This window comes from Chelonoidis abingdonii, chromosome 2 (assembly GCF_003597395.2).
Source record: "Chelonoidis abingdonii isolate Lonesome George chromosome 2, CheloAbing_2.0, whole genome shotgun sequence".
Taxonomy (NCBI): Eukaryota; Metazoa; Chordata; order Testudines; family Testudinidae; genus Chelonoidis; species Chelonoidis abingdonii.
In genome coordinates, this window is record NC_133770.1 from 292,680,669 (window position 1) to 292,695,785 (window position 15,117).

General features: G+C 37.1%; 1 protein-coding gene across 2 annotated transcripts in view; it reads right to left on the reverse strand.

Annotated features, from left to right (window-relative positions):
• Positions 1-15,117, reverse strand: part of TRAPPC9 (trafficking protein particle complex subunit 9) — a 908,789-nt gene that overhangs the window by 863,211 nt on the left and 30,461 nt on the right. For both annotated transcript variants that reach the window (XM_075063274.1, XM_075063275.1), the window contains exons 6-8: positions 9,981-10,102; positions 8,568-8,693; positions 4,329-4,545 (exon numbers count right to left, since the gene is read on the reverse strand). In XM_075063274.1, the coding sequence (XP_074919375.1) occupies positions 4,329-4,545; positions 8,568-8,693; positions 9,981-10,102 (465 nt within the window). The remainder of the gene's footprint in view (positions 1-4,328; positions 4,546-8,567; positions 8,694-9,980; positions 10,103-15,117) is intronic.

Here is a 15,117-nt window from a genome sequence, read left to right on the forward strand (position 1 = left end):
CTTCAATTGATAGAAGTGCCAGCATATCCTCTTCAGTAAGAGCCTGGAATTGAGCTCTGTCTTGTTGTGGCATCAAGGGATCCCAGGGTCAGTCTCCTAGTATAAGAGACAGACACATTTACAGTGGAATGGTCTGATGAAGATGTGGAAATAGAAGTGACCTTCAAATTGAGAGCTGCAAATCAGTGCTATGTGGAAAGGGAGGGGATTATCAGAGACAGAGAACATGTGAAACTCATTCATAAGAAAGTTTCAATTTAGTTTCCTGAGTTCCAATATGAGTTGAAGATCTCCAACCTTTTTCTGAATTAGATAGTACTCTGAGTAAAACCACTTTCTTCTGTAACCATTTGGTACTTCCTTGTACCTGCTTGTATAAGGAAGACCACCTCGGATTTCAGCAAGGTTTCATAAAAGACAGATCCCAGAAAAGAAAAGGAAGAGGGGAGTGGAAGGAGGAAGGGTTTTAAACTGTATGGCACATCTGCTGCATATTATCTCTCAAGCTCACCAATCCAAGGTTATAGCTTGCTAGCTGTAAAAATAGTACAGTATAGGCTATTTCCAAATGGAGTTAGGAAAGGCAAAACAGGAACTGGCATACAATTCTGGGACCTCATGCCAAATATGAGGTAACGTATGTGGTCCACAAAATGACAATGCTGAGGTTTGTCTACCTCTGCTACAGGGTATAAAGGTTACCCTTCTCTGTTGATGACCCTGAAAGGGGTTTTGATACTGAAGGTAATTACATCTTTTCTCAAACATGAGAGTGGATACCATCTTTGATGCAAAAGGCCCCAGAATGTCTCTTGGTCTTGGCTCCTGTAATAGTCCTTTTTGTTCCCCGGTTCTGCCGCCAGCCTAGGAGTGCATACATTCAAAGAACGTCTCACCCATGGATTGGCTCCACTTATAGAGGCCATCACCAACAAAAAATATCTGATTTTAGGATTCAATAGTCTGAAATCCTTTCTTGCAACCTTAGACTTTTCAGAGCCTGGAACCACAGCTAGTACTTTCTGCAAAGATTTTTCTTGCTTCTTGTCCCCAGTGGTAATCATGGCCAAAACCAATCTCTGCACACTTGGATCCCTGTAAAAGGTCAGAGCAGGGAAGTGGGAGGGGACTGCTAAATGCCTCCTGAAATAGAGCCTGAAGTTTGTTCTACCTCTCCTTTCTTGTCCTCAGAGTACATACAGAGCATATGAAGCACCTTGATGCCTCGAGGCAACTAACATCCTCATCAGAAACCAGGCAGACCTATAGACAGCTCCTAAATTGTGGCTTATTGATCATTGGACCTGTTGTCATCTCAGAATTAAAGAGCCAGATTAACTATAATTTTGTTAACTAATAACATATATAATCATAAAAAGACATTCTTAGGTAGCATTAATGTAGACACTAACTATACTAAAAGCTTATACCAAAACTAGCTAAAAAGCACTGAACAGAAGGACCTAGACCAAGGGGATATGATAGAGGTCTATAAAATTTTGACTGGTGTGGAGAAAATGAACGAGGAAACGTTATTTACTCCTTCACATAACACAAGTACTAGGGGATCACCCAATGAAATTTCCTGAACTGCACTTTTAAAAACAAACAAACAAAAGGAAGTACTGGTTGGGATGATTTAGTTGGTGTTGGTCCTATTTTGAGCAAGGGATTGAACTAGATGACCTCCAGAGGTCTCTTCCAACCCTAATATTCTATGATTCTATGACTTCACCCAATGCAGTCAGTCAGTCTCTGGATCTCTTTGCTAGTGGTTGTTGTGAAGGCCAAAACTATAACAGGGTTCAAAAATGAACTTGATGCACCTATCCTCCATTAACTTAACTGCCATTGGCCAGGATGGGCAGGGATCTAACACCATGCTCCGAGCATTCCTAACCTGAAGCTTGCAGTGGACAACAGGGGAATGGATCACTTGATTATTGCCTGTTCTGTTCATTCCCTCTGAATCAACTGGCATTGACCACTTTCAAAAGATAAGATACTGTGCTAAATGGACCACTGGTCTGATGGAGTCGGGCTGTTCTTACCATGAACAACTGATAAGGAACTGAGGCAGCTGGAGTACCACATCCCTTTTAAAGCCTCCGAGAATGTTTAGAAACTGGGAGGGGAGGGCAGAAGGAGGTGCACTTGCACATTAATGGGCACTGCTATTAAGGCTGCATTCTATGGGTAGGAATGTGCAGAGAGTACTTGAACAAACAGCTCTTCTTGCTACATTGTACAGTAGGTACCACACAAACGTGCTACTGTACAAGAAAGAAAATTCTCTCATATTATCAAGCATTTATTAAAAGACACAGCCAACCAATCGGCTGGTTGGATTTTCCTTATAGGGAAAAAGTTACACAAAAAGGTTTACAAAAAGTATAAAGGCAAATTTAATAATCATGTCATGTCATTCAGCTTATAAAAACAGCTGAAGTAACATTCAAAAATTTTTAACTCCTTCAAAAACAACTTATCTGAAACAACCAAACGATCTATGATGAACAGGCTAAAGTAAAACTTACACAGGTAAAAAATATTTAAGATAAACTATAAAATTATAGCTGCGTAATAATGACTGTGCTTGGAAACAATGTTTTTATTTCTATGGCAGCTACAAACTCAGTATATGAGATGATGAAACTAAAAATTAGTGGAACAGCAGTCACATCCAGCACATGAGCCTCATCAGTAGCATAAAATCCGCATTCCATCCTGAAGGAGCTGACTGAGGAGATATCTGAGCCATTAATTATCTTTGAAAAGTCATGGAAGATGGGATAGATTCCAGAAGACTGGAAAAGGGCAAATATAGTGTCAATCTATAAAAAAGGCAATAAGGACAACCTAGAGAATGGACAATTTAATCTAGATCTGCTATGCTGTAGTTTGAACCCATTGCTTCTTGTTCTGCCCTCTGTGGCAAGACAGAACAATTTTTCTCTATCTTTTTTATGGCAGCCTTTCAAGTATTTGAAGACCACTATAATGTCGCACTTAATCTCTTCTTTTCCAAACTAAACATATCCAGTTCTTCAGCCTTTGCTCATATGGCTTGCATTTCATACTTTGATCATCTTTGTCACTCGCCTCTGGACCCTTTCCAGTTTCTCTACATCCTTTCTATACATCAGTGACCAAAACTGGACACAGTACCCCAGCTAAGGTCTAACCAGCACCAAGAAGAGCGGTACTATCTTCTTCCACGACTTGCATGCTATACTTCTGTTAATGCAACCCAAAACTGCATTTGCTATTTTTTGCAACAGTATCTCACTGTTGACTCGTGTTGAGGTTGTGATCCACCATCGCTTACAGATCCTTCTCAGCGGTGCTATTTGCCAAGCCAGTTTTCCCCCATTCTGTATTTGTGCATTTGGTTTTTCTTTCCAAAGCATAGCAGCTTACATTTTTCTTTTTTGAATTTCATTCTTGTACATAGCCAAGTGCTCCAATTTATCAAGATCACTTTGAATTTTAGCTTTATCCTGCACACTGTTTGAAACCCTCCCTAGCTTTGTGTCACCTGCAAATTTGATCAGAATGCTCTCTATTCCTACATCCAGGTCATTAGTAAAGGAACCCCACTGGAGATCTCTTTCCCATCTAACATCATTCCATTAATAGCTACTCTTTGTTTACGGTTGTTTATGTATCCACTTATGGTAGTTCTACCAACCCAGCATTTCTCCAACTTACTTATGAGAATGTCATGTGGGACTGTCGAAAGTCTTAAAAATATACCAGGATTTTAGCATGTCCACTGCATTCACCCATACATCGAACCAGTTACCTTGTTAAAAGAAGGAAATCAAGCTGGTTTGGCATTTGTTCTCAGTAAAGTCATGCTGATTGTTAGTGATCGCTCCTTCATCCTCCAGGTATTTGCAAAACTGAACATTTTATACATTGCTCTAGTAGCTTCCCAGGTATCGAGGACAGGCTGTCTGGTCTATAGTTCCCTGGTTCCTCCTTTTTCCTCTCTTTAAAGATTACATTAGCCCTTCTCCAGTCTTTCAGGACTTCTCCTGTCATCCATGAGTTTGTAAATATTGCAAGTGACTCCAAGATTTCTTCTGCTAATTCCTCATTTCTAATGCATTTTATTTAAGTACAGTTTGATGGGCTACTGACATTCCTAGATATGATCAGAATTTCATATTTATTGAACAAACAGAAGCAGTATTAGCAAAGACAAAGATGCTTCTTTCTAGAATTGCTGGCATCAGATTGAAGTGGATGGAGGAAGCAATTGTTTTTGAAGCAATTTAGTTACACTAACGCAGAAACCAGCAGTCTGAGCCACAGAAACTTACCTTTGCTGAAATCCCTTGGATCCAAAGACAGACTATATCCAGGAAGTGTCTCCAAAAGCAGTTTGTAGCAGGCCCGCCAACCGGGCTCTGATATGCTAGGTGCCACACACTGCATTGCTGCTACACGCTTGAAGAACGCAGACTTTCGGTGAAATCCAATACGTTCATACAATTCAGAGAGAATGCTGTAACGCTGGATTTTTTCTTCTTCAGAAAGCTGAAATGTAAAAAAGAAGAGAAAAAAAAGAGAGTTAAGTACTTTTTACTATGCTAAAATGTTAAAAATGTAACAACTGAAAAATACATAGAAAACATATCAAAGACAAATGAAGGAGCCAGCATTATAGACCCCAATGATCTTGCATATTATAAGCAAACAAGCAATTAATCTCTGGTGCTGGTGCTGGCCCCGGCCCCGTTAGCAGGTTTCTATATCTGCTCTAATCCCTGTGTCCTGAATTTTTTACCAAGCCTTTATACTAGGACCTGCATTTTCTAGCCCATTTTATATTATCTGAACTTTATATGACCTAGGGTTTAGATCACTGGACTGGGACTCAGGAGATGTGGGTTTTATTCCTGGCTCTGCAAGTCATTTGTCCCTCTGTGCCTCAGTTTCCCCATCTGTAAAATGGAGATAATGATACTCATCTCTTCTGTAAAGCTTTGGGACACATGGATGAAAAGCACATCATCATATTAAAAAGATGACATTGTAAGTTGCACTTCAGAATTCAATAGACTATGTATAACTGAAATTTTTATGCAGCATTGTCATTTCAAAGGAACCTTAAGAAGTTAATGAGAATGAAAAATACCCTGATCTGGTTGAAATAAAAAGAGAATTTTAGCTTGAGAGAAGGTAATTAGCTAAATTAGAATTTGGCTAGAAAAATCAAGATTGATGCTCCTAGCTTTGGGAAAAAAATGCAAAAGATAGCCCTGAAGTGAATAAACCATACAGTTAACAGCAGCCATCAAACCGGCATGTCAGGAATAATGCCCACAAGTAACAGGATATTTGTTTTAACTTTCATCTGAAAGACAAAGTCTCCAGTGGGATGATGTTTCTTAGGGTACGTCTACACTACCCACTGGATCGATCTATCAGGGATCGATTTATTGCATCTAGTGCAGACATGGACAAATTAGTATTATATTAAAGTATACTAAGGAACTTTACAAAGAGATTACTCACTACAATATATACTACTGTAATGTATATTATATAAATTACTCACAGGTCAAAGAGAATGCCTAGAAAGCCACCAATATTTAGACATATACATAAAACCCAAAAATAGCTAAAAAAATAAACTTCAAAAAATGAAACTGATAAAACCAAAAAAAGCTGAAGCCCTAATTATATTCATGCATGCGGAACTCTAGTATCAAGAATGCACATTTCTTGCAGATTTTACCACCTTGTAAATTTCCAAGCCTTTTTCAATAGACTGACGAATTCAGAAAAAGGACAATAGTCGTTCCAGCCTAATCCTTTTTTGATTATACAAATTTTTAAGTACAATGTAAATATTAATCCTCATGCTTCTGGACAAAAGCATATAGCCCACTGGAGTCAGGAAACAGACAGTGAAAAGCTTAATCTTGATAGGTATCAAATAGTATGAAAGAACAAACTTGATCAAAACATAAGTTTTCTAGTTTATACCAAAGTGCAGCAGCTGTGTGATATCCAATTTAAGCTCACTATTTCTCTCGTTTAACTGTAAAGCAAACATTGAAGTTAAATAGAGAAAAAAAGTGTCTTGTTTTGGAAAAGTCAGAGGTTGTTAGAGAATATTTCAGTTCTGTAATATCCTAGTAACAAGCAATAAGTTCTGATGCGGTGGGTATTCACGCATGAAAGCTTATGCTCCAATACGTCTGTTAGTCTATAAGGTGCCACAGGACTCTTTGTTGCTTTTTAAAGTTCTTGTAGTGTATCACTGCTGACAGCTAGTGCACAATATATAGCTTGGGCAAACAACCCATAATACATGACTTTAAATCACTGACAACTATCATAAAAAAAAAAGTATGTTTGATAACTTTAAAGGTATGAATGCAACTTCACTCAAAAAAGTCACTAATAAACGCTAGTTTTTTCCTTTGTATAAGTAACTCTTGCTCCAGGATTGAGACTATCTAATGGCAAAGAGTATAGGAGTTCAATGAGAAACATCTGTCACTACCTAATTTGGGCAGTCTAAGCTTAGAGCCCAGCAGTGCTTCTCAGACGAGCCAACCAACAAACCATCTCTCCCTCTCCCCAAGAGCCAAGTGCCAATGCTTCAAATTCAAACCAACCCAAAGTTCCAAACAAGCAGTCTGGGTAGAGCTTTTGTCCAGAAGTCCAAGCCTCTGTGTCTCCATATACCCAGTGGCAGGTGTTCTTTGAGGTCTTCGTCCCGTAACATACTCCATCATACAATTATGCTTAATATTTATCCTAAGACAGTATCTTATAACAATTTTCATATCAACTTAGTTCTTTTTCCACAACCTCAAAGGAAGATTCCAGTCATAACACGTGATACTTAAGTATTTACTAGACAAGAACATAGGTGCTATAAATGAATTTTCAAAACAATATTTAGATGCATCTGTCAGCGTCTCTTGTTCATTGTAACTGATATATCAGAGGAAGACAAAAGAATTATAATGCATCTAGCCATCTGTGCAACATATAAAGGAAATGGTAAGCCTCCTATTTCTAATCTGAAGAGTGTTAAAGCAAAAGTGAGGAGAACAATACAATGACAGAAGATTCAAGCCTATGGAAAATCCATCCAGAGCCAAGGTGTATTGCTCCAAATACCTGCAGAAGAGAGCTGGTAGAACTTGGCATTGTCATTTGAGACAAAAATCTACAGCCACAATGCCCCACTCATCCAATTTAACACATCTATCTTCAGTAATAATTACAATTTAATCTATTTTTCATATATTTTAAGGCCAGAAAAAACTGCTACATAGTCTAACCTCCTACATAACACAAGCCAAAGAATTTCACCCAGTGATTTATGCCACAACTTCTTGTTGAACTAGAGCATATCTTTTAGTAAGACATCCATCTTTATTTTAAAAAAAGACTTCAAGTGATGGAGATTGCACCACTTGCCATGATAAATTGTTCTAATGGTTAATTATCCTCATTGTTTAAAAAAATTGCCTTATTTTAGTCTAAATTTCTAGTTTCAAGTTTTAGTCACTGGATCTTTTTATGCTTCCCTTCCTAGATTGAAGAGCTCTGCACCCATAGAAACCTTTACTCCAGCACATACTTTTACATCTTTGTTATACATTTTCTAAACACAGAGGAACATACAATCTGGGAATCACTCTCTAGAAGAAATTTTTCCATTCAGCCACTTGTTTGGTAGTTCAGAGGACTCAGAAAGTGGAGCATTCAGACAACAAATTGGCCTCTGCCCACTTGACAAGCAAAAATGACTCAGTGCTTTGATCTCTAAACCTATTCCCTCCACTAGTACAGTAATAGAGATTCACAAAGTCAGATGTCCTGCAGGGAAGAACTATACATCCCTTCTGCAAATGACAGCTGAATGAAGTGAAGTGATCATTGCCATTGTACCAACCTGTTAAGGATGTGTTTTCTACACAACTGCAGGCTGGAAGTGCCAAGTGTGAATCATTCCTCAAGTTCCAGGACATATTCATAGAATAATTTCTCTTTCAAGGATCACATTGTCTTGAGTTGACAAATGTCCAGTTGAGGCTCACCATAAGACCCTCACCATATGAAAGACTTATTCATGTAATGTGATATATTTTTATGCTGGGCTTTGAGTCTGGTTTTCAGCGGTTTGAATTTTTTTAAACAAGATGTACCGTATTGTACATATGTTCATATCTCACATAACAGATGCAGCTGAGGAATAATAGGTATGATACAACTGATAGTGTGGCCAATTTTCTCTAGCATAGATTTCCAATAAGACCTTTGACAGTTGGGCATCCCTAAGACACTTTTATTCTTCACTTCAAGAGTATGACCAATTGTCTTCAATCTCACACACCAAGCCTCTACATTTAGATGCAGTTGTTAGTGTTTCTAACATGCTTTGAGATCATGGGATGCAAGGTGCTAAAGAGGTGTAAAGCATTAGTTTCAAGACAGAATAGCAAAACAAGGTTCTTAAATTCAAGGATTTTTCACCCCTTAATGATTTTTTCATTCTGAGTTTAAAAAAAACCAACAGTTTATACACTCACCTGACGAAGGTTGATATAAACTGCATTCTGAAGAAACTCAGAAGCTTCCATGCTTCTTTTCTGTATTGCTAGGACTCTCACTGCCTTCACACAGGCTTCCAACTCAATCACACCAGCATTTTTATACTTGAAAAGAGGAAACAAAAATAACCAAAGTGCCTTAATATACAAGCATACTTCTCTTTGTCAGGCTTGAAAAATGTTTCTGTGCATGCAACTCACACATTTCATTCTTTTCACTTCCATACAATTACCTCTGAACAGTAATGATTACATTGTTTGATTAGCGACTTATGATGCACACTAATGAACAACAATTCATCCTTGAACTGCTAAAGTCAGCTTCATCCTCAGTGTAATTTTTACTACCTGTATATCAGTTTTCTTTGTTTGGAGATTCTTCTTTCATTGCAAACATGACATTAAAACCCATATTTTTAAAAACTTGGTTTCAGAACAATGCAAAATAAATGTTTTGAAGCTTAAAGAAGGGGATGACAGAACTGAACAAAACCTTAAAATACAGCTAGGCACTGTTATGTAATATCATGAAATGTACCCGTTGTACAGATAAGGATATCCAGTTACGCTGATGCAAAAGGGAATTTATAATACAAAGGTTTTTCACTCTAAATAGAAGTTTACAACTACCTTAACACCATATGCTCTGAGGATACAGTCTAGACACAGAAATCTGGAAAAAGTGTCCAGTATGGCTGATGGCTTTAAAAGTTCCTTTTAGTCTCCATTTACTGGTCAGACAAAATAATATTTGCCTTTACTATTTCTTCAGGTCTCCCCACCTCCTTCTTCACACGCTCCTGAGACTATGTTCTAAATATTTTATTCCAGGAAAGGTACCATTAGTTGCAAACCCTTCAATAAACTCAAGACACCTCTCAAAGATTGCTCCAGCATATATATGTTAGTCAGCTTACACAGTAACATGTCAATGATATACTTTTGAATATTCATATGTATGTCTAACTGTACCCACCATTTAACAGAACTTTCCCAAAATAACTAGCATTAATTAGTATATATTTTTAAAGTGCTTTTGTTAATCTACAGGCCTTACAGTCTAAAGGCACAAGTGGTGCAGTACACAGTACAACTCAACAGAATACCATGGTTTGAGGTTGGTCCCTTCTAGTGTGAAGGCTTAACCAGAATTCTGAAATAGCCAGATCCCCTATCAGAGAGCAGACTCTGTACGCCCCCTGTCTGCTGTACTGTTAGAAGTTACTCATGTTTCTTACAACATTATTATACCCTTATACAAATGAAAAGAATACGCCAACATTTATATGTACTTTATAAGGCAGGTGATCTTTAATACTAACTAAAAATGCATTGACAGTACACTGGAATTGATGCATGTATGGAAGTTTTTCATAATGCACGTAAGGTTACCTTGCTGTAGTAAGAAATGGCCTCTTTATATTTATCTATGATGTCTTCAGGGCCAAGGCAGTTCTTGGCACGTCCTATTTCAGCACTGGTATCTGCATTTATACCATTTGAAGTGAGGGCACCTACAGTGGAACAGAGTAAGGAACAAGCAGGAAGCTTCTGGTTAAAAATTAAACATATCTAATAAGCTAGAATACAAAATAGATTTCAATGAAGTGTACATAATGAATAAATAAAGAAGTCATGTCCTGGCTGAGTGACAAATGACTGTAGCATATTATGTCTTACTAAAATGAACTAAAAAAACTAATTAAATCATAAAAAAGGCAAACAGGTGATATAGCTATTTGGTTATGAAAGAACATTCAATATATGAATTTATGGTCTCCTATACCTACCTCAATGTTCAGACTTCCTTTAAAAAAAGGTTTTATTTCAAGAATTAAAAAACCATAGCCCATTCAAAATTATACAATTTAACTTTGAGAAGCTTTACATTTGTATGATTTATGTTTTAATTTTAAATTTTATATTTTTAAAGATTTAGTGAACAATTATACATAACAAATTTCATAAATTTTACCAGTCAGAATCACTATCAAAACACTCCAAAATCCTTTAAAATGAACTTCTCTTTCATATATCCAACCTCAGAAAACCATAGGAAAACAAATAAGCCTTGCAGCACGTCCTAAAGGTCATCAAATCTGAGCCTATCATACCAAGGATATAGGAAGCAAGTTCATATCCTGAGAACTCCCTAACCAAAGTACATATTGCAACCAGCGCCCTCCAACTCTGACCTCCCTCCAAGCCTGTTTAATTACTAACCCCTGTTATTCCCCTTTGCTTAATCTCTTTCCTAAAATAAAAAATTAAACTAAAAGGAGTGTGTCAAAGAAGGGAAAATTTAAGCAATGAGACATGTGCCCATTATCACCTTAATTCCTTTGCTTGTATGTTTATCCTTGTCCATTTGTGTTTTGTCTTTTTAAGTTGCAAGCTCTTCAAGGAACGGGACCATATAGCCTATGGGTTTAGAGTCTAGCATAATAGGGCCCAAATCCTGATTGGGTCCTTTGGAGGCTCCCGCAACAAACAATAACCATTGTCCTTGCTAAGAATTCAAAGAAGCTCTTCCTATTATTTAGAGTAAACTATGGACCTGAATAATGAAACTATCATTACAATTGGAATATTGAGCAATTTTCCAAGTTTTTATTTTAGAAGTTATATCTAAGTACAACAGAATTTTATTGTACAAATCATTCAGTACATATTTAACATTTTTTTTTCATGCAACATGATACTAGTATATATATGATATTATATTTATCAGATAGGAACATATAGCTCTGGAGAGTTTTATTCATGTTTTCTAACAAATGGATTTGGAGCTGTAAATGTCATTCTATACAGAAGTCAGTGATAAGAAGCGATACAGATTTACTATTTTGAAAATCTAAAAGCTGAAATGACAATTTCTGTAAAGTCCTTTTTAACAGGATGCTTTCACAATTGTCAGTTTAGAAAACAGAATTATAACTTCTTTATATAAATGTGCATGATTATTCAAAGGTTATACTGTGTGTACGACATATCAATAGCGATTCAGGCATAAGTGCTCTTAACATTTAGCAGTGGACTTAATTTTAGTTCCAATGATATTTATCGGCCTACCATTAAACATTCGAGTATTTTTCAAGTCAAATATTACATAAAACAAACAGCCTAAAACCAGAAGAAAATGTTAACAAGCTAGATTGGGGAACAGAACCTCACACAAAATCCAGTATGTAGTCTCAGTGTGAAACCATCCTGAACAAACGAATTGTGTTAAGTTTTTAATAAATTGTTCAGAATTCTGAAGATCTAATACAATGATGGTAGTTCATTCCCACGTAAAATATTTATTTTACGTCTACACATTCTACACACTGTGTGTGTTTCATTTATCAGTTACTGGCCTCCATGTAACAATTCCTTCACCATTAAGAGTCAATATTGGATCTATGTATGTTTCACACTGGATATTATTGCATACTTGATCAAAGATGGAAGTGACAGAAAAACCATCCATTACAAATAATGATAGGACTAATGATTACTTTGCATCCCCCATTAGTAACCAGTGGGCAATCTTAAAAAAAAAGATGTGAGAACTGATGAATTAGTTAATATTGTACATCAAGTTCAGAGTATGATTTGTTTTGATAAGATACTGATATTCACAAGCCTATATTCCAACTTATTCAACCAATAAAATATCAGAATATTGTGCAAAATTATACTGAAGGGATATGTTTCATAAGAGACCTATTTTGATATAGATGATGATTCAACAATACAGTACTGTTGCAAAAAAGCAAACAATCTTGGGGCTGGTCTACACTGGGGGAGGGTGTCGATCTAAGATACGCAACTTCAGCTACATGAATAGCGTAGCTCAAGTCAAAGTATCTTAGATCGATTTAACTCTGATCCTCACGGCGTGGGATCAATGTCCGCGGCTCCCCCATCGACTCCGCTACCACCGCTCGCTCTGGTGCGGTTCCGGAGTCGATGGGGAGCGCGTTCGGGGATCAATATCTCGTGTCTAGATGAGATGTGATATATCGATTCCCAACCACCGATAGGGCAGATAGTCTGGACGTACCCTTGGATGTATTAGCAGGAGTGTTGTAAGCAAGACATAAATAGTAATTCTTCCAGTCTTCTCTGCACTGATAAGGTCTCAACTGGAGTAGAGTGTCCAGTTCTGGGCACCACACTTGAGGAAAAATGTGGACAAACTGGAGAAAGTCCAGAGGAGAGCAACAAATAGATTAAAGGTCTAGAAAACATGATGAGGAAAGATTGAAAAAATTGGGTTTGTTTAGTCTGCAAAAGATGACTGAGGAAGGACATGATGATAACCTTCAAGTATGTAGAAGGCTCTTATAAAGAGAAAGGTGATAAATGGTTATCCTAAACCACTAAGGGCAGGACAAGAAGTAATGGACTTAAATTGCATCAAGGGAAGTTTTTGCTACTATCTAACCTAAATCTAACTGTAGGGTAGTTAAGTCAAGGAACAAATTACCTGTGGAATCTCTGTCACTGGAGGTTTTTAAGAACAGGTTAGACAAACATCTGCCAGGAATGGTAGAAGATAATACTAAGGTCATCTACTCTAGTCTCCTGGATTGATGCAGGACTATCAAGGTTCCTACATTTCTATGATTCTGTATACTTGGGGAAAATCAATATTGTAAAAATAGAGATATTAAAGCTAAAACAGTCTTCTCCTGGACTTCTATGGTAGTAACTGAGAAAAAAAGTGAGCAGTAGATTTCAAGTCAGTCAGGCTAGCCTAAACTGACACAATTTAAAAGAAACCACACAGGGAGCACAAAACACACTTTTTTTTTAAAGCTCTGCTCAGTCTTCTGCTATTTAGTCAGATTCATTTCTCCTTGTGTTAGAATGTGATTCTACAATCTGCATTCAATGGTTTAATTTGTGCTGTTAAAGGATGAGCCCACAAGAGAAATGTTTCGAATAAAAGACTGCCTTGATAAGAAAATAGGGAAATATAGATTCCAAAATTACCTGAAATAAAAAAAAAAAAAAAAAAACAAGCTCATTTACTGGATGCAGCCACAGATGGTTATGAATGAAGTTATGAAGAGAATAAAGCCTTAAAGCCAATAGAGATATCAGAACAGAAAAGGATTAGGAATATAAAGATTAAACCACCACAAAATATCGCCAGAATACAATAGTGCTTATAACAGAATGGCTGACAGTCTCTAGGATCTCTGAAATTTCTTCAAGTTAATGAATTGAAGGCGATTCAGGAGCTCACTTTCAAAAAAATCTGAGACACAGTAGGCAATCTTGATGGGATTATATGTCCTACTTCAAAATGAAGGAATAAATGCTCAGAACTGTAAGAAAAATCTCATTTTCTTCCATTAATCTAAAATTATGTACATGGATTTTTAAAAGGGCTAGAGTTTTAAATAATATTAATTGTATCTTGCCTCTGTCTATTGTTATACATGTATATAAAGAATGATAAAATCTTGTTCTTCAAGGTTAAACACCACATATAACTATTTAGATGCATAATAGCAAATTTTTGCTTTCCCCCAAAGCATAAATAAAATATTGATCACTAGCAGTGACAGGATACGAGACTTAAACAATTGGTCTGACCCATTGCAGCATCTCTTATGTTCCAGGCAATGACTTATCTAAGTCATCTGGCAAAGTCACTCATTTCAAGAAGACATAATGAGATTCTACCTGCCTTTTTAGGGTTTAAGTATAGAAAAGGGCAAAATGATTAGGCGTATGAAACAGCTTCCATATGAAAAGAGATTAATACAACAGGTTTTTCAGCTTGGAAAAGAGACGACTAATGGGGGATATGACAGAGGTCTATAAAATTATGACTGGTGCGGAGAAAGTAAATATGGAAGTGTTATTTACTCCTCCTCCTCACACGAGCTAGGGATCACCAAATGAAATTAACAGGCAGCAGGTTTAAAACCAAAAAAAGTATTTCTTCACACAACGCACAGTCAACCTGTGGAACTCTCTGCCAGAAGATGCTATGAAGGCCAAGACTAACAGTTTTCAAAAAAGAAAGAACGAGGTAATTCATGGAAGACAAGTCTATCAAAGGCTATTAGCCAGGATGGGCAGGGATGGTGTCCTTAGCCTCTGTTTGCCAGAAACTGGGAATTGGCAACAGGGGATGGATCATTTGATGATTTCCTGTTCTGTTCATTCCCTCTGAAGCACCTGGCACTGGAAGACAGGATACCAGGCTAGATGGACCTTTGGTCTGATCCAGTATGGCCATTCTTATGTTCTTCTCTCAAAAGAGATCACGCACTGCTTTCTTTCATTCCAGTCAAATTTACACTTTCCCAAAACAGAGTAACAGAGGTTGAATTGGACATGTAGGATCCTCCATAAGAAGTTGTACAGCTTAAGTTACAGCAAACAACTTGGCTTCCACAAGCCATGAGGGGAAAAAAAGCAGAAGTAGCCCTCTCCTCTTTTATGCCTCTAAGTTTAATCCATGGGTACAGGCTCCCCTCCAACTGCAGAACTGGAGGAGAAAATGGGGGTCTTACACTTTTAC